Here is a 25,408-nt window from a genome sequence, read left to right as displayed (position 1 = left end):
AACATTGTGACTTTCCGAATTGCAATCACGTGAAAACACTGAAGTCATCACATCTCGGACAATCCGAAGAGCACGTGAATGCAGCATGAGACCCCGTGGCGTTGACGCTGCAGTCGCTACAGCCAATCACTGGTGGAAACGTCACAGGCAAGAACGTAGAAGCAGCGAATCGGCGTCCGTGGTTGCCTTGGTTACAGGGACGGACAAAGCAGCGGACACGGGTTTGTGTGGTTTACGAGGACCTAGTTGTAGGCCCTTTCATTGAAGTGTACAGAAAAGGGGAAATGTTTTAACAGCTAACAGCCTGTAAATCTACAGTTTAATTAACACGACAACATTTTGAGACATTTGACAACGTTTTTAAATATTTTTATTACAAAAAAAGAACAAGCAATAGAAAATACTCAGAACCCTGGTGCCCATTTTCTAAGGTCTGGGGGGTTAATATAACCAAGGTTTACACGAAGGGACTGTACTGGATATTTTTATGGTCAAGTGGCACTCAAAAAGGTTGTAAAACTGTCCAATGTGGTATAAAGAGTATCAGCGTTTATAGTGATAGAAGCTATAAATGAAAGCTTTATTATCTTAATGGTAGTCAAATAAACTCAAAACCTCTTTTGACCAAAGATCTACTGGACATTGGGTTACAGTACATTACATTTTGTTTGCAATAGTGGACACAAGTAAAAGATCACAGTAATCGCACAATCAAGTGACCTTTCAAAGTTGGATAAAAAAAACAAAAACTAGGTTATGTGGTTAGTTTATCTTCAACCTTTCACTACAGCAAGGTGGACCAGCCTCTAACATGTCTGAGATCGTCGATGAATTAAAAGAATGAATTTTTTAACAATCCTCACGAATAAAAAAAAATTATGATAATTTCTCTTCCACTAACAGACTGACAGTAAATAATGGCAACGTTAAATTGTTAAAAATGAAACTAAACTGCAGGTTTGAAATTGAACACAAAGGGTTCACAGAAGATATTTTCAGTTCGTCTTCTGCGGTGGGATTTTTTTTTCAACATTGAATCCAACAGGAAACAACATTTTTCATTGAGGTTATTTCAAACAAGGACAATGTTACCCACGAGAACTTAAGGAATCATAACATGTGAACGGTAACAAGTAGTGTTGATCGTGACAAGTAACCAATCAGCAGAAAAAAAAAAACCCTAAGGACAGCCATGTGTCCGGCTGAGCAGCAGTATGCTGCTGAGCTGAGTCCTGCATCTTAGATCCCAAGTCCAACTTACCCGGACACTGCGTTTGACAAATTCTTCTTCTGTGATTCCTGATAAACATGTAGTTTTGAAAGCATGACCTCTGCAGTTCAGTACATTGCATTCATGTATACAAGTGTGTATTAACATGTTTATCTCTGTTCATGTATGTTTATTGGTTCTTGTTTGAACGTTTCAGTTAATCAAAAAACATTTTCACAACAAGCTGCTGCACCAGTAAAAAGGTCACTTCTGCTCTCGCTGCTCTTCATCACTCTGAATCTTCCTCTTCCTCCCCGTCAGGTATAAACGGTGGATCTTCGGGTTTCCCCGCCTGCTTCCCCTCTCCCTCTTGCCACGTCTTGAGATGCAGCTCTCTGACGGTTAAGATGCGAATGAGCATGGCCTCCATTGTGCTGTCGTCCAGAGGGGTGGAGGAGAACCACAGGGGGCTGTTGGGGACGCAGCAGCGCTCGGGGTGAAGGTAGAACAGGTTGGTGCGCTGCTTGACCGACTCCGAGCTGAATGGAAGAAATGAGCTGATGTCAACATGTACTGAAGAATTGAGGAGAACAATATGCATATCTTGTGTTTGATTAAAGTACTAAACACAGAATCAAATAAAGAAATATATAATGGGCAACACACCACTTGGAGAGGTAAAATTCATAGAGCCTGACTGGACAGCGGAGAGGGTTCTCTGTGTTCTCAATCATCTCCAGGACAGCCTCTTTATTTTCCTCCTCCTTTTTCTTTTTTGCTGGAACTTCAGGATCTGTCAGAGGAAACAGCAGAAAACACACTGACACAATTTCTTATATAATTAGTCACATATGCACCTCCTAGCGGGAAGTTTTCCTGGTCAAACTGGAGGGTGGGTGGTGGGTGGGGAGTGGGGCGTAATGGAAGAAAGACGCTGCAGAAAAACAAGATGCTGGATACCTTTATATCAATGCCTTGGCGTATTCTCAGCATCAAGGGACACAGAGCATACAACTGGAAAGCAGTATAGAATGAAACACCAGAAATAAGAAGATCACAATTCTTGTCTCTAATTTTCTTGAATATATCCTTCTGTGCTTTCACAAACGCTTCATACAAGCACTTTCCGCTTTTCTGCCTGGAAAAAACGCTAGGTAACATGGGGCCTTAGACTTTCCTTCATTCAAAGTGAGGTCCAGAAAAAGCACACTGAATCTCCCTCTCTATTACTTAAAAATACCACTGGGCCTCTTAGAGTGAGTACATAAGAGGAGCGTCTGGAGGCAAAACAGAAGGGCGTAAAATGTATGGTATTACAACATGCTTTGTGGAAACAATACCTGATTCAGCCTCATTTATTGATATCGGAGGGTAGAAGCGCAGATAAGTGGTCTTGGTGTTGTTTGCGTTTGTTTTGGTGCAGCGCATGACGTGGGCAAAGGACAGCTGACGATGCTGCTCCACCGAGGTGAAGCCAAAGAATTTGCAGCAGAAAAAAAGCAGCGTGTTGAGGAGGACGATGGGGGAGTAAGCCCCCAATTGTTTACAGTCCCACAGATACTCCTCCTCCACACGGGAATGGATATAACCTGAGAGAAACACAGAGAGAGGTCTGTTATACCTCTGATCAAAACACAATAATCGAGACGCTTCTGTAGGAGTGAAATGATGCATAACTCACCTTTTGCTGTGATTTGGGGTTTGAAGCCTCTCAGCATATTAGTGAACTCAGTAGAGAACTTATTGTAGAACCCATCCATAAATATGTTCTCCACACGGCCGTTCTCAAACAGGTGCTAAAGAGAGACAAGAGGTAGCAGGCTCACAATGAGACTCATGTTTACAGAGGACCGCAAACCTTACCTGTTACCTGTGTTAAGTGTGTAAAAGACGTCTTACCTGTTGAATGCCGAGGCAGAGGTAGAACAGGCTGTCAGGGGAATACCGCTCTCCGGTTGGTCGTTTCACCTCACTGATGAAGCAACACAAGCCGTAGCTGAGCTCAGCAGTGGTGCACCGAAGAATATCCTCCTTCAACTCCATTGGACGAGCTGGAATCCATGATATAAAAGGTGTTGGAGAAAAAGGGTAAACACATTTATAACACAAAAAAAAGAGAAAAAGAATCGAGGAACTCATGTCTGATTTGTTTGTACAGATTTGTCTGACTACTCCGTCCATCCAGCCGGACGGAACTGTAACATATGTTAAGTTACAAGTCGTCAAAATTGGATTTTTAGAACTTTCCAACTAGTCTACCCCTACCTCATGCCTGTTCTCGTTGAGATAAGTTGTAGTGTCCAGAGGTTTTTCTGGTCTGAGCCACTGGTGTTTCACACTTTTATTACAATTAGTAGAGTAGACTGCCGCTTCAAGCCGCGATATTTACGGCCCCTGTTCAATCTGAATGTCGGGAAGGGGGGGGGGGAGTCTTCAGAGGTAGTAACAGAGGCAAATGGTTTCAGAGGAGCCGGGTGGGGAGTGTTTGTGCATGCATGTCTGACTGTGTGTCTGTATGTGGAGCCGCCGCCGTCTAAGAATTAATATGAACGTACTAAGAAAACAGCTGCGCTTGGTTGCGGCACTTTTGCAAAAAGAAAAGCAATTAATCTGTTTATTCTTCTTGCTGCACATTTATTAAAAAAAAAAGAAAAAGGTTTTGTTGACTTACAACCAAAGCGTGGCTTCTCCACGTTGGGCTGAGTTTGCCTCCACTGGATCCACCGTTTCCAGGAATCTACTCCATATTGACTCTTGAGTTTTGGAACGTCTACAGCCACGCTCTTGTTGGAAGAGCCCTTCTTAGACGATGCTTCAGCTGCCTTTGAACGCTGTGGCTTACGACCCTGGGAAGAAGCAGAGATATTGATTCAAATGAGACAAAAAAAAATGCAAATATCTTTCCAACACAAATGATCTTAACAACAAAGTTACTTTTTGACTGATTTTTTGTACACTTACCCTTTTTTCTCTAGCTTTCCTGTGAGCTTGCCGTCGCCGTGAAGCTGCAGGCGGAGGGCTCGGGGATCGTTGAGACTGCTCCCTCAGCCGGGCCATCCTCTCCAGAGTTTCTAGCAATGACACCACATAAAGCACCAGACCAAGTAAGAAACAAACCAGTGTTTGAAAGCCTGCCATATTTTTCTATTGCTTGAAATGCAACACTTAAAAAACTCCAGTTAATGCACGTAACAGAGGCAAAAAAAAAAAAGATATAAAACTCAAATTAACTGAGTATTGACACGTTTTAGATTCAATAATCTCGTCAACTCACCAACAGTGAAGTCCGCTTCGATGTCCATGGGAGGCGGTGCTGAAGGTGGGGGCTCGGAGTAAGGCTCGTTGGGCATGCCAACGGGAATGTCCAGAATCTGGTTGAGCTTCTCATTGGCGTACGGTCGACTAGGAGACTGGAGACCCGCGTCAGACGAGGCCTCCTCCCAGTTGTTGAGGAAACTGGCCAAATCTTCTGTGTCCATGTCATCACTGTAGTTGCTGTTGTGGTCTGAGAAACAAACCAGAGGTTAACAGGAACTCTTCAAACATTTCGTGCATTACAGTTCAGTTTCTCTCACCTTCTGGCGCTTCTTGTTTCGCTCTGTCTTTTTCCATCTGTTTCGCCTTCGGTTTCTCCTCTTTGCTGTTCTTCTCGCTGTCTTCTGCGACCATCTCGGCCATGAGAATGAGCTCTGCCTCGTAGGGGTCGGACGGGATCTTTTGCTTGATCTCCTGGATGGTTTCCACGATTTGTTCCGCGCTGTCCATGGTCACAGGGAGGAACATGGGTACGGGCAGCTGTGAGAGAGAGAAGAAGAACAGCCTCAATGTTTGTTTGAGTAGCGTATTTGTTGACCAATATAGACACTTCACGACAACCGGAGGATGAAATAATGAAGCTGAAGGAGTTTGACGTACAGGTAACGGCAGGCCGACAGGTTTGGGTGTTAGCTGGCTGTACATGCTCATGGGTACAGGGATGTACACCGGGACTGGGATAGGCACAACCATGAGTCTAGGAAAGAGGTCATCTATAAAGAGACACAAATTAAGTAAGAAAAAACAATGTCAGGGATCTTTAAAAACATACAATCTAAATTATAAATACCAAAACGTCAGGAAATAAGAAGTCAGGTTATGTCACCTCAGAATAAAACAGTATACGTGTACTGTAATTAACAAATAGAGACTTTGAGTTGAAGATGTATAAAGAACGGAGGTTGAGCTCCTGCGTGTGGTCTGTGGGTTAAACAAGAAGTTATTTTTGTTTTGTTTTATTATTGTTTTTTTTCATTTTGTTTGTGATGGTTGGTGTGGGTTTGTGAAGTTCATATTGTTTAAAATGAGAAATTTAAATTAAGTAAAACTGAATTTCTGCACCCTGAATCTAAGTTGCTTACTTCTACCTTCTAAGAGCCAAACTAGGCAGAGCGCATTAAGATCATAATACAGGTTCAACTTCCTAACTGACTATCAATAAGCAGTTATTAGGAGGGCAAAACGACCTATTAGTTATAGACTGTGTTCATGTAGAATAAGGTACTAATAAGCGCTTAATAATGACTAATAATAGTCAGTATGCTACTAATTAGCATGCTAATAAGCAGGTAGTTCACACTGAATATTGTGACCTCATCAGGAGTCAGAACTTCTTCAGTTACTGTGTTTGTTTTCTGGGGTTATCTGGCTCAAAGCTACCCCGAGACGAGAAATGTTGTCGTCATAGAAAACACGGCGTAGACTTTACCCGTTTGTGCTTCGACGTCCGCCGTTTGTGTTTTACACGAGACCCCTTTGTTCTGCACCAGCGGTCGACAGAGCACGGCCTTGTTCTTCAGGATTTTTTGAGCAGGAGGAGGATGAGTTTTTACTTTATCCGTCTGAACGCTGATCTGAAGGACAGAGACACGGCACACATTTAAAAACTCTCAAAATTTAAAATGTTTAAAGCAAAAAAATGAACCTCACATCCACAGCAGAAATCATCAAAAGTGGATTTATATAAAGACAGGAGCGGCTAGAATCACTCCCATGATTCCCTGCTAACCTCAAAGTCATCTCTTGTTATTGTTTTGATTGTGGGCTCCCTGGCGGCGGACTTTACATACTGTGTCTTTAAGAGCAAGATTAAACACAAGCATTTTTTTCTGCTTGCACATATTATATTATATTTTCACTGGATATAAAAACAGACAACATTCAATGTAAACTCACATGTCCGGAGTTCTTAGAGTTAGACGCTGTGCCTGTGGAGACAAAGCGTGACATAGTCAGAAGCAACACTTAAAAGTCTGTTTTTCTCTCTCATGTTTTTTGACATATAAAATAATGAAGTAGTGTAATCTGCTTTTTGTCAGCAATCCTGAACTTGTCGTTCTAATTTGAACCCAAGAGATGCTTCGGTGTTTAAGAAGGAGGAGTGGGGAATGACATAGACGATGTGCATGTGCAGCGAGGGCTGAGCATGAGCCGTCGCTCAGCACATGCTTGCTACAAATCTTTGTGGTTGAAAATCAGTTTTGACAAGACATAAAATAGGGATAAGACTGGTTTCAAAAGAGCTAATATGATACCAATCTCTGAGATCAGACAAGAACATTCCTACCAGAAATACTTTTTTTTTAAATCATACACATATTTTAAAACGATGTGTAATTCAATAATTCATTAATTCAATATTCCATCGTATCAAAAAGCAGCAAAGCTTCAAAACTTTACTGGGGCGGCAGTAGCTCAGTCTGTAGGGACATGGGTTGGGGCCAAAATACAGAAGTTGGTCGGGTAGCTGGAGAGGTGCCAGATCACTTCCTGAGTACCCTCGAGCAAGGCGCCGAACCCCGCTATGGTGTGCTTCCTGTGTAGCAGCCCCACTCTGAAATCTCTCCACTAATTAATATTTTGGTGTGTGAGAAGCATGTCTCTAAATAACAGAATTTTAAACTAGAATTTATCTCAGGGGATTAATAAAGTATGTAAGCACAAATGTGTGAAGGAGTTTGCCTGCATGATTTGGTAATAGAAAAAAACAAGAAATAAGCCAACGATGGAAGCCTAGAACTTCTATTTTTGTTGCCGTGGTTTAATTTTTACTAATCTTGCATCAAAGCTGAAAAATCTGGTGTGTATGTGTTTCTGTTTACTTCGGGTAATTCTCTCAGGAGCACTGGATTTCACTGATGGAGGACCAGCAAGAGACATCACATTGGCAATGACCGGAGTGTCCTCTCCTCCACCTGTAGCACCAGAACACACTCTGACTATGACTTTGATGTCCTACAACATTGTTGATAAAAAAAAAAAAAAAAAACATGAATAAAACTACAAATAATAATCCTCACCTTTGAGTGTCTCGCTCGGCTTGGCCGCGTTTTCACAGCAGAACTGCAGCAGACACGTCAGGTCACAGTAGTGTTTGACCTCTCCCAGCAGGGGGAGACTCTGCTTCAGTTTTCCTTTACGGCCGCAGGTGTCGCACTTTGCAACCTGAGAGGAAAAAAAGTGACATCATTGCCGTCCTCTTTATCTGCAGAGTTCGAGTCCAACCGTTGGTTTTGAGAAACGGCACCGAGGTTTGCTTACATGACAGAAGAGCATGGTGTATTTGGACCGGCACTCCTCGGAGCAGAACTCCTCCGTTGAGCCTCCGTACTGAGCCGTCACCAGCTTCTTGGACGTAGAGTGGCAATAGACGCAGGCGCTGCAGTGTTTCCCCCAGCTTTTAGTCAGGTCGTGTCTGAAGAGGAGCATACAGCCTGAAGGGAAGAAGAGGAAAAGATTAGGGACACAATGGACGATTCACAGGCCTCTAAAATACAAAAAAAAAAAGCTTGATATCTGTTATAAAATGTGCAGTTACATTCCTGGGAAAGTCAAATAAATCACTTTGATGAACTGATGTCCTCTTACCATCGCTGCAGAAGAAGCAGTCTTTGTTGCTTATTCTCTTGACGTCTCTTGTGATCTTTGCAATCTTACAGTATTCACACAGGCTTGTCACAAAGTTGGCTTTCTTGAACTCGTGAGAACAGTCCATACTGCAGACAAACACCAACTTATCCTGCAAACACAAATTTAGGCGACCAATAAGAAACCGCAATAAATGGGTGAAAACATGGATATTACAGCGGCATGCTCAAGGGGCTTTCCTGAACCTGTGGCGAGAGCTGGAGATAAATTAAAAATGTTGCTCGGCTCTTTCCTGTTCAGTTCCACATGTTAAAGGAACTTATCGATCCAATAATTAATTAGGAGGCAAAACACAAACAAATTACAACACTTTGTCTTTTCGGTTAACAGAGAACCGGCAGAGAAGATTTGGCAGGTTTTTCAAGGGTGCAACCCACATACTCAGCTCTGCTGCTCGTCCCACAAATGCATCTTTATTACAAATGTGGCACCAATTTTTTTTTTTTTTTGGGGCATTTTGTGCCTTTATTGGAGAGATAGGACAGTGGATAGAGTCGGAAATCAGGGAGAGAGAGAGAGAGTGGGGAACGACATGCGGGAAAGGAGCCACAGGTTGGACCCAAACCTGGGCCGCCCGCCAGGAGGACTACAGCCTCCATACATGGGGTGCACGCTCTAACCACTGCGCCACCAGCACCCCAATGGCACCATTTAAAAAGGGAAATAAACAGGCTTTCCAGCAGTGTAAGATGCATTGCCAAAAAGCATTGTTACAAAGAAATAATCTACCAAAGACACATTTCCTTACTTTTTGTGAGATGTTTATTTCTTCTTATTCTTTATATTATTAGTGCTTATTTACTTTTTATTTATTCTTATATTGTTTTATTGGCTCTGATAGCCTGCTTCTGTAACAACACAATGTCCCAGTTTGGGATCAATAAAGTAAATCTATCTTTCTATATTGCCAAAGAAGTGCTATTGTCTTTATTAAAGTCAAAGCGTTTTGTGTCAATATAACAAAGTCATAAAGCAGCATACAATAAATACAATAAAATATGTACAATTAAAGACATACAATAAAATAATATCAATCTTTTACAACTGAGTTAACTGGCTCTGGTACGCTAAATATTTAGACAGGCAGTTGTCCACCTCATGCTGTAAATATGGCCGCACATGTGGAGGCAACTTCCGCAATCTTTTCTCTAAGTTCTTGCAATACATAGCAATGTCATCTGTGTCTTTCTCAGAAGCTAGGCCCTCCAGGCTTTTTCTGATTGTCCGGAGTAAGTAAGCCGACTCCTCACTGGCAGACTCGTCGAGCATCCTTCTGCTTCTCGTCGCCCGAGGCCTGGGAGTTACCGACCTAGAGGTGGTTGGCAACGGCTCAGGTCGAGAGTCCTCTCCACAGACGGTGGACTCTGCCAGGCGAGTGCATGTCCCTGTTGTAGCCTCACAGACGCTGGGCTCCTTCAGAGGGGTGCTGGACTCCTCTAGAGGGGACCTGGTTCCGGTCTCGCTGCTGGTGCCATCAGAGGGCGAGTCAGAGTCAGCCAGTTTCTTTGGGGGAAAAAAAAAAAGGGGGAATTTAATACCATGGATTCTTAAAACTGTTCACCAAGCATCCACAACAATAGCAGGGGATTGTTATCGTTGGGTTGAACGATAGCGTGAAATCTGGGCCGGGGTGTGGTCAGGTGTGTAGTGCCCAGTGTGAGTACAAGCTTCCCTCACTGTATAAACTTTTTAATGATGAGGCTATGGCTGTATTCAGATGCTAAAAACGCACTTCATGGCAGATTGTGGAAGATAACGTGAGAGTAAAACCAAGTTAACGTCTGAACGGCTACATGTAAAAAGAGGCAGAACCCCCATCTGGACAATCGGCGGCCACTTCATAAAAAGTCACATTAAAGTTTTTGTCATGTAGCAGATACTTTTACCCAAAGCGACTTTACATAAGTAAATGAAAGAAGCAAGAAAACAATGTTTTATTTTACTCAACTGAATAGTTAATTTACCCTGATAGCACGATTTGAGCGGGTCTTCCTCCTCTTTGTGTGTGGCTCCAAAAACTGCAGCCGGTTCAGGATCCACCGCTGCCTGCTACTCTTTTGGGCTCCAGAGCTTCCAGGTGGAGCAAGTCGCTTGTAGCGGGCGTACTGGGTTCTCAGAGAATCCCACCTCTTCTTGAGCTCTTTCTCTGAGAGACAAAGACGCATTTTTAAACATTGTGCCCACGTCCAACTCATGTCTATACGCAGTGCCAACAAAGGCTATTTTCAGCGGTGGATGAAGATATTCTACAGAAGTTAAAGTAGCATTTCCACAGCGTAGAAAAACTCATACAAGGAGTCAAACAGCAAAATGTTCAGTTAGTAAATAGCACAATTTTACATTAGCGTTAATACTCAAATGTATACAAAGTTTGCTAGTTATAGCACTTTAACACAAACCGAGGTTGAGAGAATAACGTTAAAGGAAGAATATGCGATTTTTCACACTTAAATTTAGCAGAAATCAAGTACATCCTCTGAAAATAACTCTGAGTCATGACTGTCTACGATGAGTGTGACACCCGAGTCCCACTGTCTGTGATGTTTTCTGAGCCGTATCAACAGCGTGGACGGGACGGCCGGCCGGCTCCTCCCCTCGCGTATTGAAGTTGTTGAATTGAGGGACTAGAGAAAAGAAGAACAACAGACTGTACTCACTGCTTATTTGATCGCGTCATTAAGTTTAAATTTACATGCAGTGTGAAGATACGAGCGTAATAAAGATCGCGACTTGTTTTGGTTTCATGCTGGTGCTCAAGGGCGACATCTACTGGATCAAAAAGTCGCATATTCTTCCTTTAAATGTTATTTAACAATAACACAAAAAATAAAGATCTCAGTGACGATGAAGAAAATCTTACCTGATATAATCATTTTATTTACGATCTCGAGCCACAGTGCCGTTTTAACCTCTCGGTTGGCATAACGTTTCTCTGTGATGTCGTACAGATGTGGCCTCTCCTGGATCATTGCGATCAGCTGTTCTTCTGTTTCTACCGTCCAGACAGCCGTGTTGTTCTAATAAAATATTGTGATCAGATGAGATGATGACACATGTGAGATAAGCGGTCCATGTGTGCGCCTTCTTATTACATCCATGGTAGTGTGCCCTCTCGACTGAAGTCGTTTAGTCGCTTTCCTCACTTCCGTTTTTTCTTCTCGTGCGCCGATTCGCTTAGCTGAGCGGCCGATCAGAGAGATTCCTCTCACCAATCACGCCGGCCAACGCCATTCAACATTTCGGATCGGCCCGAAAAAAAAAGGCCGATGGGCAGCGACGGAGCCGGACACACAGCAAAAACTAGGGCGACGACCTCCTTGGTGTGTCGTGGGGCTTTTATTCTACAACATGCTCGTTTTTAAATTTGTTTTATTGCTGACCTTGAAGAGAACTTTGTAACTCGATTTTGAAGAGTGCACCACAATTAAGGTTATTATTATTATTATATAGAGCTGCTTTTAACGATAAATTCTAAATACAGAGATTAAACATTGGCCAGTGTGTACATCACGTCTTCATAACTCTCAGGGCTGAGATTGTCCTTGTGGTGATATATTTAGATAAGACGTTTATTCATCGATATTTGCAGCTTAAACAAAGTCACACAGCTCTTGCATTTAGAGTGTAATTTTTAATTTGTATAGTTTTTTTTCTCTCGATCGCAGACACTTATTATTCCGCTTTGACTTGGATGGTGACCGTGAAAACAGACGCTACAAAATGTAAAAACACTTGTTGGCATGTTTTTTTTTAACACCGAGTTAAAACTAATTGAGACTTCTGCAGAAGTCCTCTCACTGAACGTTCCTTTGACATTCATTGTGCTTCTCTCTGAGCTGTTTCAAAAATAATTTAGAGCCAAATGCAAAACTAAAATTTGTCGTCAATCATACTTTTTCATTAGTGGATCAAAACGTTTGAAGTGTTGATTTTGGTTTTTAAAAAAAGCACTTAAAACGTTATGCTACGATGAGAATAGATCTGCCTTGCAGCCGTTTAATTACGTGCACCATGATCGTAGTGGTGACTGGCACAGACAGCAGCTACAGGGCGACTTGCAAGATATGCCAAAAAGCTTTTAAACTTTGGACAAAAGGATTTAAAGCTATTGAGTCCCACATGGAATTTGAAAAGTACTGAAGCTACGCAGTGCAAAACTGATATGAAATGTTTTTTTGTTTGTGTCTTTAAAAGGTTTTTAAAGAATAAAATTTGAATTAAAAAGTGTCGGGGGAAATAAGAGCCCAAACTCACATTGGAGCTTATTTTTTAAAAGTTACCTTGATCTGGATGACTTCCGGTTTGAAGGTTATGTTGCTTTTGCACTGGGCACAGTTCAGTTTCTGCGATCCTTTGGGGACGTCATGCTGAGGCAGCAGAGGCTCGACGGGCTGGATTTGTGTGGATCCGATCGGCAGCTTGGTGAAAACATTCACCTGCTTCTGGGACTTCTTGAACTTTTCCTGCGCAGAAAAAAAAAAACAGAAAACAGAGTGAGGGTCTGTGAGTTGAATTTGACTACGGTGAAAATAAAGAGAAGGTGGATGGAGGCTTTTTTTCACTTCTTCATCTTCTCGGGACATTGTCGGTAAAGAAGATAATTTATAACGGCCGTTTTTTTTGAGTTTGTGGAACTGAAAAGGCCAAATTATTTTAAATAATTTCTTAAGATGTCGGCGTGCAAATCCGTTGAATGTACCATCAACAGGCTGCAGATTTATATCTTTGGACTCTTTATTCGATATGACTTCCCAATAGTTACATTGCTGACTTTACCAACTCCTACCTGAAACAACCATGCCTTAAGAGAATCGTGTTATGAATGGGCGAGGATGAGTTTTAAGAGTATAACCCAGAAGGAGTTTCACAGATGATGAAACAAAACAAAAAAAACAAAACAAGGGAATCAAATCTAAGAAGGAGATAAAACGACACAAAGATAAGTGAGTTTATCCGGCCCCACACCCGTACCTCTTCTGCGTCACCCCTCTTTACCTGAAAAGCCATGACGCAGGGAAGAGTGCAGAAGTTCCTGATGGAGGTATCCGACATGGCCAGGTGGTAAGCGGGGACCGTGTTCTTCCCGCAGTTGTCACAATTCATCCGAGAACCTGTGGAACAGCGGAGAGTTTTATAGAAAACAGAAACCGATCCAACGGAGAGCATGAACACGAAGAATCAACTCGCCGTACCTGACGCGCTGACGGTCTGGACCTTGTACGCCATCACACAGCTGCTGCTGCAGAAGAGGTTCACCGAATCGTCTCGGTTTTTGTTGTCGACCATTTCTACCAGCGGCCGGGGGGTTCGACACATCGCACAGGCCAGGGTCGACTTTGTTTTCTAATTTAAAAAATACAGCATATGTCAAGTCTAGTTATGGTAATGGTACATATTTGAACCGGCGACTTTTAAGTTTTAAGTCCCTACAAGCCTGAGCTACTGCCGCCCCCATGAATGGAGCTCAAACTTAACGTCAGCTAACAATCTGTTTGTTTATGGTCAATAGTCAACACTCAAACGTTGATTTTTGTTGACAAAAACAAAGAAATGTAGTTTTACTTTTCTCTCTTCTTCTTCAAACAGAAAGCTACGTCCAGCTTACATTCCTCATACCTGTTTGTACTTGGCCAGACAGTCGAGGTTGCACAGAGTTTTGTTGCTGTCCTCCAGCTTCAGCATGATGGGTTTGTTGTGGCAATACGAGCCGCAGTTGGCACAGCCGGCCATGGCGAGGTTGTTGACTGTGCGGAAGCGGTTAAAGCAGGCGTCGCTGCAGAGCTTGTGGACAGAGCCGCTCAGGATCACCTCATGTTTGCTCTGCGGGAGCACAGAAGGTCGGTGAGTCTTACTTGACGGATCAAATCTCCATCCATGTAGGAGAACGGTTCTGTTTGACTTACCACACCGAATCTGGTGCACATGCTGCAGAGGGACGGCGGTGCCGCTGGCTGAGTGGTTTCTGGGCTGTTGGGGAACACCTTGAAGGGCGCCGGGTTTTTCTTGAAGTTAAAGGCGGTGAGGCAGGTCTGACTGCAGAACTCCTTCATGGCTCCTTTATTATCTGGAGCCAGAATGACGTCCTGCGGCCGCAATATCAACCTGAGGGGACGAGGAAGGACGAGATAAACGCGGTTGGTTAAGAGGTTCATTTGGTTTTTAAATTCTGACAGCAGGTCATCTATAGATGTACAATATTTAGTTTTCTGTATAAATAGAGAGGCAATGTTTGCAGTTTCTGTCACCGATTCAAGAACACTAATTTACATCAGCCGTGTCTGATATGAACGAGTCCAGCGCAGGTTCTGAGGTTCTGAATTGTTTTAAGTTTGACTCACTTCTGGCAGTTGTGGCAGATCTTTGTGTGTCCGAGGCCCGTGGGGAGAGACGTGGTGAGGCAGGAGGTGGAGCAGAAGAGCGCCGGGTTCCCCTTCTTCTGGAACGCCGTCTGTCCTTTTGAAAGCAACTTCTTGCAGTTGGAACAGTACATGAGCGCCGACGGGGGGTTGATGACGGGCAGCGACGGAGATTCTGCGGCTGGAGTCACGGAGAACACCGAGCCGATCCTCAAGTCCCCCTGTCAATAAAAACGCTGCGATCAGAGATTCTGGATTCATTAAATCCTGACTGAAGGTCATTTAACCTTTAACATATTGATCCCCATGGGCACGGCTGAGAGGCCCCCACCCCCGTACTTCATAACCCCCCCCACTGTCTCCCCATCGCCCCGCGTATCCACCTCAAACTCCTTACTATCACCGACAAAGCCCTCCTCGCCCTGAGACCGATGCAAGTGGCCGAATGTTCGAAAGGACAAAAACTTCAGACGGATGTTTGCTTCACACCTTTGCCGTGTTGGGCTCGTCCTTCACGCTGGCCGAAGGCGTCGAGGACATCTGAGCCAGTTCGTACTCTTCGTCTACCGGCTCATCCTTCACCTTCACCAGAGGCGGCGATGGAGAGGAAGGGACGGGCTGAGACGAAGAACGTAACCTTTCCTACAACAGGAGGAAAAAGAAAGAAAAACTTTTGTTATTGATTTCATTCTGTCGAGCTGAAACTGGACAAATTGGAATCAGACATCTGAGAAACAGCAGTGAAGGTACAAGCCTGTTTTTAAATAACTAGAATAATAACTTTATTTATATCGCAACTTTTGAAACAGATGTTTAGAACGTGCTTTGACGGACAAAGCAAAGACGTAAACTCAACATTCAGGCAAGAGAGAGACGTCTACAAAAAGAACATCAACACAGATCACAGGAATGAGAAAGATACAAACAGGAAGTGTTAGAGCTACAAAGAGATACAATGAAAGAAGAGATAAAAAGTGATGATGAGGATATAAATGACATCACATCACAGGGAAAAACAAAACAAAAAAAGAGGATAAGAAATTAAAGAGGGTGACTTAAAGAAACCTGGTGGACAGACGAGTAAAACATTAGAAGAAAGATACAGAATGGATGAAAAAGACTAAGAGCAGTAAAATTAATAAAGGATAAATTAAGGCACTAAAACGGGTGAAATCACCCGCTAGCCTGCTGCTAGGGACCCCCCCCCCCCTTTCTGTGTCAGCCTGTTAGAAGCCCAGGAGGCCTCGTCCCGGCAGCATAAGCTTGAGTAGACAGAGCTTCAGCGAGGTGATCGGGCACTACTACCACAAGACGTCCCTGAAGCCTCCACCATCGGACTGCGTCTTTCCCACAACCACCGCCGTCCTGCTCCGACCTCCAACTCAGCGGCAAGGAAGTGTGGACAACGGGAAGGAGAAACCATTCCTGCATCTTATCCCATCTCCCCCTATCTTATTTTTCTTAACAATGAGTAAGTAAGTCTTTTTATAGACTTGATTGACTGACATAAAAAACAAAGTCTATAAAAGTGATTTAAAAGATGTCACTGAATCTGCTCGCCTGATCACCTCAGGCAGGTCGTTCCAAAGTCGAGGAGCTCTGTTTGCAAAGACTCTGCCTCCCTCCTCACTGCCTTTGAGCCTCGACTTTGGAACGACCAGAAGGTCACCGCCTGAGGATCTGAGGTTACGTGCTGGTTCATAGGTGATGTCGTTCGGGGGGAGAGACGAAGACGAGCTTTAAAGTGATCAGTAAAATCAGGAAGTGACAGGAAGCCAGAGGAGGGCAGCGAGGACAAGAGTGACGTGATGTCGTCTGTTAAAACCAGACAAGGCAGAATTTACTTACTTTGTCAAATCGAGGTTGTGACAGCTTCACGACTTTCATCCCATTCATCACGGTTGCTGGTGATGAGCTGTCCCTCCCTAAAAGAAAACAGACGTTACAAAGAAGTAAACTTTTAACAAAAAGGTACAACGTCCGGCAATAACTAACTTTTCGGGATCGTTTCCTGTATAGGTGCGAGTTAAGAGACCTCCTTAAGAGAACAGCTGTTCGATGCTCTCGAGGTGACTCACCTGTGCTGGCTGTGGCCTGAGACGATGGAGACGAGCTTGACCGCGTCGAGTCCAGAGCTTTTTTGACTTTCTGCACTTTTTCCTCTTCTGAAGTCGACGGTAACACGGTGGGCTTCACGTCAGCTTCCTCCTCCACAGAGTTGCTGTCCCCTGCCAAAGACGCTGTGAGGACATGTTGAGAATGCAGAAATTAGGGGGGCTTCAGGAAAAATAAGCAAGTTAGAGGTTCTAAATCAGGTTTTCATTTTAACAGAAATATAACAACCTGTTGAAAACCTTTTTCTGTTATGACATAATTAGCAGTTGGTGGATCAAGATTAGCAGCTGGTGGCACTCGTTGTTCCAGTTAAGAGGCCGATGAACCATGACAGTAAAGCGTGCAGAACAATGAGGCTGCTCTGTTAAAGCAGAGCAGGTGGATGAAAAGCCATCTCTACGCTGATTTTCTTCCGTTCACTCCTTTGAAATAACTTACAGACAAAGCCAGCTGCATTTTTTGCTTGTTTGATTTGAACTGAAAACCACAATTTTCTCGTTTCCATGACTACTCTACAATAAAAGTCTGTCTGACACCAGCATCGGTGAAGGCAAAGGAATGACAGATATCCATTTAGAGGCTGTGTTTTTTTTTTTTTTTTTGGATTATCTTCAAAATCCCCGCACACGAGAGATCGAGAGAAAAACAGAGTTAGAAGTTTGCTACGTCTCATTTTTAAACTGTAGCTTCTGGGGACGTAAAAGGTGAATCGTCAAATCGTGATTAATCGATTCAAAAGGTGTCGAGATTCACATCGGTACTCCGAGAAATGAATCGCAGTAATGCGGTGGGCGTCGGCAGCTGCAGAGCAAGATTTAGCAATTGAGGACGCACCACCTTCTTTTAAATCGGAGGTGTGGAAACACAGAAAATGAAAGAGGTGAGAAGATAACAGACGAGACAAAAACTGTGTACAAATATTACAAGAAGACAGAGAACTACACAAACAGAGCACGACCAACATGATGCAGCATTTAACGAGAAGCTCCAATCACCTCCCCTTGTTGAGAGAAAAAAAAAACATTAAAAGGCCAAACCGCACTGACAAGCAGGTTAGGAATCTTTTTCAGTCATCATTTGTCTACAGTCTCATTTTGTAAAATAAATCGTGAGTTGAGTGAATCGTTACATCCCTAGAAACATTTTAAAATGTGGGAAATGTAGTTGAGCGTCTCTAATGTCTTGCTCGTGTATATTGGCAAAGTCACACAATTAACTTAGCTAATGAGGTACGGTGGGGTGTGAAGGAAGGAGAGGAGCAGGTATGTGTGCTGCGTGTGTGGGTGCAAGGGGAACAGAGTCAAGACAAGCAGGCTAAGTTGTTTGGTCACAGAGTAAGATAAGTTGGATAACCTACAGACAAGTTTGCAGAGCACATCGTTCTGTGCTGTGCTGCAAAAAACTGAACTTTTGCTTCATCAATGAACTCTTTTCTTTTGGTCATCGGCACGCCAAACTTTACCTGAACGGCTGTTATCCACATCCATTGAACTATTCTCTTCCTCCTCTTTCATCTGGGCTTCTTGTTCCACCTCGTCCACTGCACCGATGTCCATCATCTCATCGAGGTCGTCAGCTCCAGACACACTCGTATTGCAGCCAAAAGAGCGTTTTTCCAGCTGTGCGTCGACACTCGACTCCGTCTTTCCATCCTTGTTTTTCTCCGTGCTGTCATTCGGCCCTCGAGGAGCTTCCTTTAAGTTTTTGTCTTTTAGTCCCTCGTTCTCTTCTTCTAACTCAAACTCTTCCTCAGTCTTTACCTCGGGAGTCTCTTTTTCAGAGTCTGAGCCTCCCGATTCATCCCCTTGAACGACGACTTTGGTGACCGTCTCTTCTGTGAAGGAAGACGCCTGTGACGGGGACACAGGAGAGGAAACAACACCGGACTCAGTGTCTGCATGTTCGATTTCTTCCTTTTTCATTTCTTGTTCAGCGCCATCCTCTGCTCCATCATCAGGGGAATCAGACAAGGCTCTTTGTGTAATCTCTGGATCTCCACCACCCACTGATGCTCCTGACTCTGAAACAGCCTCCATGGACTCGCCGTCTGTTCCCTCCGTTACCTGTGTAGGACAAAAGACAATAAACACAGTTTTTAGAGGTGTTATTATTATTTATAGATTATAGGTGTTGTTATTATTTTTTCTTGTGTTATTAAAGAGGGAGGCAGAAGAGAAACATCATTGGTTTGTCCAAGAGTCAACTAAACCGAATTGTCGTTCTGGAAGAAACAAAAAAAAAATCATGTTTTCACAGACACATTGAAAACCTTCAAAGTCAACAAAGAAAACAACATATGGCATATTGACAAGTTGCGCAAAGGTCTCTTACGCCTTGTATTCTCGTGTTAATCATCATTGGAAACAGAAGTTATCAGACCAGGTTGGTGCCCCCAACGTGAGGAGCAAAAGGTCACATGTTAGAAAACGTACAAAAACTGTTTTATTCCCAGTATGCATTTTAAACAAGGCTAGATAAACACTACTTTTTACTTCTTTTTTTTTTGTCTGTCTACTCGCCGTTATATTGTATAGTTTCTGCTTATAATATGTCTACACTCATGCACTTTAACTTAAATCAACACTGTCCATTTATGACTCTGTTTTTGCACATTTACATTTAATCTTTCATATTTAAGACTAGTAATGTTTAGTTAAATCCTGGTTGTATATATTCCCATTCTTAGTTTGGATGTTTTTAGTGCTTATTTACTTTGTATTTAATATTATATTATGTTTAGATTTGCTAACATTGTGTTTTTTACTCATATTATGTGTTTGGATAACCTGCTGCTGTAATGCCACAATTTCCCAGTTTGGGATCAATAAAGTAATTCTATTCTATTCTATTTTAACCTGCTTTCCATGTGTGCTTTTACCTATTTGTGGACTTTTGGTTATGATTTAGTGTGAGTCTAATGGGTGTGAATGTTTTTATGTTGTTTGCGCCTCTAACAAAGAGTCATTTTCTGTCACTATTTGATAGAAAATAACGTTTTTTTGAATCTTAAATCAATCCAGAATTCAACTATTTCAGACAGTTTTACAAACACAAGTTTGATGATGGCTTCACTAGAGAGCTGAATCTTGATTCCAAAGACAGAAATGATTTTATTTACGTATACAAATCCATCCATCCTCTATCTAGCAACCCCATCTATCCATTGGAGATGCCTGTGTGTGTTTGTCAGGGCTGGTTTACTGTGTGTTTATTCATCTGTTGCTTTAATTGCTTTGATAGCCTGCTGCTATAACACCACCATTTCCAGTGTGACACTAATTGCCTGATGAGTAGCTGATTAACAGTGAACGCAGACAACACCGAAGATGGATTTAAATCTTAGTTTTCACAGAAGCTGCAGGTTTGAGGTGTTATCTGCACACACAGGTGAGCTGCAAGCACTGACAGCAAAAACACGCGTGAAAAACAGCGGCATGTGGAGTAAAACACACGCAAATCAAACATGCACGTCCTGTCAGTTTAGTTGTGTGATCTGACTGTCGTGCAGGAAAGTGAGCTTGTTGTTTATAAAGCGTGCAAACGTCGCTGTTCGTGCAATGTAAACACAAAAAAAGCACAGCTACGGCAAGCTAGTTCAGTCAAACCACAGCTTAAAGCAAATACTAGTTAATTAGAGCGCGGGTTGTGTTTAAAACCCTCGACGAAGTTAATTAATTCAGCAATGTTTTGACAGCGTGTTGACTAATAAAGCGACCTGTAAACACCTGGCTAACATGTGGCTATGCTCGCCCCTTTGCCTGCACATTAGCGCGCTAATGTTAGCTAGCTCGTTTATTGACACTGACTACCAATTAACGAACTTCTCTGCCAATAAATAACCACACGTGTTGAATATACTGTCAGTCTGGCTGTGTCTTTACACAAAAACGTTATAAGTAATGCACACAGCCGTAACAACGTGCAGAACATTACCGCGCCAGAGACTTGCACAGACGAGTCTTGATTGGTGGTCCGGCCGAGCTGTCCGTCGCCACTTTCCGTAGTCGCCATCTTGGCTCCAAAACCCCCCGATTTTTTTTTAAGTTTAGGGTGTCAATGGTTTGTTTGGGAACACGGATGTGCAGGTGGGACGTGTGTTTTGAATGATTCCCGTGTGCATGGTTTGCATCAAGTCTAGTTCGGTGGAGAGAGCGTTTTTTTCTCTTCTTCTTCGGTTTTGCTCTTTGGCGGTTGTTAATCTCGGTGAGTTGAGTACTGCCCCCTGTGGTGAAACGTGTGTACTGCTTCGATGAGCGATAAATGGCAAAAAAGTATAGATAGAGAGACAGACAGAGATATATATATATATATATATATAGAGAGAGAGAGATAGAGATATATATCTATATATAGAGAGAGATAGAGATATATATAGAGAGAGATAGAGATATATAGAGAGAGATAGATATATATGATATATATATAGAGAGAGATAGAGATATATATATATAGAGAGAGATAGAGATATATATAGAGAGAGATAGAGATATATATATAGAGAGAGATAGAGATATATATAAATATATAGAGAGATATATATAGAGAGAGATAGATATATATATAGAGATATATATATATATATATATATATATAGAGAGAGAGAGAGATAGATATATATATAGAGAGATAGAGATATATATAGATATATATATAGAGAGAGATAGATAGAGATATATATATATAGAGAGAGATATATATAGAGAGAGAGATAGATAGAGATATATATATAGAGATAGAGATATATAGATATATATATAGAAAGAGAGATATATATATATTTAGAGAGAGAGATGTAGAGAGAGCAATATATATATATAGAGAGAGCGAGATAGAGATATATATATAGAGAGAGATATATATATATAGAGAGAGAGATAGAGAGAGATATAGAGAGAGATAGATATATATATATAGAGAGAGAGATAGAGATAGAGAGATATATATATAGAGAGATATATATATAGAGAGAGAGAGATAGAGAGATATAGATAGAGAGAGACAGAGAGAGACAGATATATATATAGAGAGAGATATAAAGAGAGAGAGATAGAGATATATAGAGAGATAGCGATATATATAGAGAGAGATAGAGATATATAGATATATATATATAGAAAGAGAGATATATATATATTTAGAGAGAGAGATATAGAGAGAGCAATATATATATAGAGAGAGCGAGATAGAGATATATATATAGAGAGAGATATATATATATAGAGAGAGAGATGTAGAGAGAGCAATATATATATATAGAGAGAGCGAGATAGAGATATATATATATAGAGAGACATATATATATATAGAGAGAGATAGAGAGATATATATAGAGAGAGATAAATATATATATATAGAGAGATAGAGATAGAGAGATATATATATAGAGAGAGATATATATATAGAGAGAGATAGATAGAGAGATATATATAGAGAGAGACAGAGAGAGACAGAGAGAGAGAGATAGATATATATATATAGAGAGCGAGATATAAAGAGAGAGAGAGATATATAGAGAGAGAGATAGAGATATATATATAGAGAGATAGAGATATATATAGAGAGAGATAGAGAGATAGATATATATATAGAGAGAGATATATAGAGAGATAGAGATATATATAGAGAGATAGAGAGAGATATATATAGAGAGAGATATAAAGAGAGATATATAGAGAGAGAGATAGAGATATATATAGAGAGAGATAGAGAGATATATATAGAGAGAGATAGAGAGATAGAGATATATATATAGAGAGATATATATATAGAGAGAGAGAGATAGAGAGATATATATAGAGAGATATAAAGAGAGAGAGATATAGAGAGAGAGAGAGATATAGAGATATATATAGAGAGAGATAGACAGATAGAGATATATATATAGAGAGAGATATATATAGAGATATGTATATATAGAGAGAGAGAGATAGAGAGATATATATAGAGAGATATAAAGAGAGAGAGAGATATAGAGAGAGAGAGATATAGAGATATATAGAGAGAGATAGAGAGATAGAGATATATATAGAGAGAGAGATATATATATATAGAGAGAGATATATATATATAGATAAAGAGAGACAGAGAGATAGAGAGACAGAGAGATAGATAGATAGATAGATAGATAGACAGACAGACAGAGAGATATATATATATATAGAGAGAGATAGAGATATATATATATATATATAGATATAGACATAGATACAGAGATAGACAGACAGACAGACAGACAGATAGATAGATGATCGATCGATAGATAGATAGATAGATACTTTATTGATCCCGAGGGAAATTCAAAGCATCCAGTTGCAGGTTACAAAGACGTACATGACATGAAACATTTGTTACAATTTAAACCGCACATCCGACCCCCACCCCATACATATACATTAACCTGAAAAAAAGATTTAAAGAATACCCCTAGATGAATCAAACTTAAACTGTGCAATTAAAAATAGACTTATGTATAAACACATCTGTATCATAAATGCAAATAGATAACAGCATGCAGCACCATATTGGGTTTCACTACAACTGAAATAATCTATATCAGGATTTTCTGAGTCAATATTGAATTGGGAAAAAATATTTGTAATCCACTGATGAATCAACCCAGCCCTAGATTCACTTACAGTGTAAATAATTACATTTAACTCCTTTTTTCAACCCCCCCTGAGTGTTGATTGTCTTTTTTTTTTTTAAGTATTTTTTATTTGAATTTTATTTGATTTTGTATATGTCTATATGCTGTATCTGAATTATATTTTTGTGTTTACACGCATACATTTCTGTTTCGTTTTGCAAACATGTTGCTGTCCTTGGGCAAGACACACCTCAAAATACTCCTGCTTCTTCGTCAGCGGCGTATGCATTTGCATGAATGGGATTAGTTACTGATGATCACTTTACATCGCAGCCTCTGCCATCAGTGTGTGAGTGTGTAGGTATGACCTGCGGTGTAAAAGAGTTTTGAGCATGCTGTGAGGATGCTTTCAAATGTTACATCTGTCGCCGGTGCATACTTTAATAATGACGTGCTTTATGTGCCAAAACAATAATTAACCATTTTAGAACCAGTTTTAGAATTACTTTTGAAAGAATATGATGATCAAACTTACAGACTGTGCTTGGACAGAGGCAGGTATTTTGTCCTGTGTTGAGGTGAGCAGACATTGTTCCTCATCATCATCATCAGCAGCAGACGTCGTTGGAGTCTGAAATGCCATACGTTCAATAAAGTTACAAACATTTGAATAACATAACTATTCACACGTGAAACAAGGCGGATTTACATTGATAACAGCTGACTTATATAGAACTTATACGTGATGTGCTGCTTTACTGCAGACGACTGTATCACTGTGTCAGAAGTATGGAGGACAAGATCTGACAGAAGTATAAATAAATAAATACTGGAATAAATAAATAATTAAATGCATGAATAAATAAATAAAAACTGGTAAATAAATGTGACAGAAATAATTTAATGTCTTAAATTTATTTCTACATTTATTTATTTCCACATTTATTTATTTAAACATTTATTTATTTCCATATTTATTTATTTATAAAATACATTTAATTATTTATGTCCCATTTATTTACCAGTTTTTATTTATTTATTCACGCATTTAATTATTTATTTATTCATTCTTTTATTTATTTATTCCAGTATTTATTTATACATTTATTTATTTATACTTCTGTCAGATCTCGTCCTCCATACAGAAGAAGAGTAGAGAGAGTCTTACCTTTCGGCGCACTCGTTTTGTGCGTTTGGAGCCGGATGGCACATCTGGAAAGGTGAATATCGAAGGGATTGCGGTGTCCTTGAGAGCTGTTTTCCTCATTCCCAAGACATTGAGTTCGAAGTCTTCCTGCTTGAAATGGAGACTGCAAACCCTGTGGTTTTTCAGCTGTTTCATTTCGGTGTCCTTTCCAAACATCGGGTGGTTGATAGCCTGCAGCCACTGTTTGCATCGCTCCACATCTCTAGCTGGTAAGTGATGAAAACTTACTACTTGTCCTTCTCTTGTTCTGATTGAACATCCGGGTACTAAGCAATAATTCACCATTTCGAAAGAAAAACTACTGAGAGAACTTCAGAAGTCTTGATGAATTTGCAAACTAACTTGTCACTAGAATTTGTGTTTGAAATAAGTTTCGCCTCAGTCTGGCTGTATCCGAATTGCCAAGTACCTACTCAGTCTGTCAGTAGTCAGTAGACAGTACCTACTATCTGTGCTGTATACTGTTTAGTATCTACTATTCAGTAGGCAGATATTTGTTCCTACTTCTTCTGATTCATTCAGTATGGAAGTGACGTCATTTACGTTTCCCGAACCGGCCGCATTCACCCGTTTTTTTTTTAGTTTTTTTTTTTTAGCTTTATTCAAGAAGAGTAATGCGCATATACAATCAGGTAAACAAAAAACAATATCACAATGTAAATCAAGTAAAAGACAGATTAAATAACTAAATAACATACAGTACATAAAGGAAAGTACAAATGAAAGACAGTAATATACAGAATATAAAGTAAAATAAACCAATAAAGACACATTTAAATAGTGAAATCATTATTTAAATAGAGGGGGAAAGGTTTTATAATAATGCAGACATTTGTTTTATTTTCTGTTGTTAATTAAAAGTAGTGATTTCAGTCGGGACTTTAACTCTAGATTAAAAATTGATTCAATTAATCCACGCTCGTTTGTTTTGATTTGGAGGCGGACGTGACGTGTCGTGACGATTTAATTTC

The 25,408-nt window shown here is 40.9% G+C and overlaps 2 protein-coding genes across 3 annotated transcripts; both read right to left on the bottom strand.

The window, feature by feature from the left end:
* Window positions 1-353: 353 nt before the first annotated feature.
* LOC132990714 (zinc finger MYM-type protein 4-like) lies at window positions 354-25,408 on the bottom strand. Of its 2 annotated transcripts, XM_061059083.1 has the most exons (28): window positions 24,399-25,408; window positions 23,766-23,861; window positions 18,107-18,707; window positions 16,608-16,769; window positions 16,378-16,454; window positions 15,019-15,171; window positions 14,512-14,750; window positions 14,077-14,275; window positions 13,790-13,993; window positions 13,366-13,516; window positions 13,169-13,284; window positions 12,454-12,636; window positions 8,114-8,264; window positions 7,787-7,959; window positions 7,546-7,690; window positions 7,348-7,440; window positions 6,422-6,453; window positions 5,955-6,099; window positions 5,126-5,238; window positions 4,786-5,005; window positions 4,485-4,715; window positions 4,172-4,281; window positions 3,882-4,056; window positions 3,110-3,261; window positions 2,892-3,006; window positions 2,551-2,799; window positions 1,877-2,003; window positions 354-1,749 (listed from the first exon to the last, which is right to left on the bottom strand). In XM_061059083.1, the coding sequence occupies exons 1-28, from the start codon at window positions 24,720-24,722 to the stop codon at window positions 1,500-1,502; spliced, it is 4,986 nt and encodes a 1,661-aa protein (XP_060915066.1). In that variant the 5' UTR covers window positions 24,723-25,408; the 3' UTR covers window positions 354-1,499. The 2 variants fall into 2 exon arrangements, with proteins under 2 accessions (XP_060915066.1, XP_060915067.1); XM_061059084.1 differs by lacking the exons at window positions 23,766-23,861; window positions 24,399-25,408 and adding an exon at window positions 20,578-20,832.
* Window positions 8,648-10,736, bottom strand: wu:fb74b10 (uncharacterized). The gene is made up of 2 exons (XM_061059086.1): window positions 10,138-10,736; window positions 8,648-9,676 (listed from the first exon to the last, which is right to left on the bottom strand). The coding sequence occupies exons 1-2, from the start codon at window positions 10,366-10,368 to the stop codon at window positions 9,212-9,214; spliced, it is 696 nt and encodes a 231-aa protein (XP_060915069.1). The 5' UTR covers window positions 10,369-10,736; the 3' UTR covers window positions 8,648-9,211.

The sequence above is a fragment of the Labrus mixtus genome, chromosome 16, assembly GCF_963584025.1.
Source record: "Labrus mixtus chromosome 16, fLabMix1.1, whole genome shotgun sequence".
Taxonomy (NCBI): domain Eukaryota; kingdom Metazoa; phylum Chordata; class Actinopteri; order Labriformes; family Labridae; genus Labrus; species Labrus mixtus.
The sequence above is the reverse complement of the archived record's forward strand: the minus strand, read 5'-3'. Positions and strand labels throughout refer to the sequence as shown.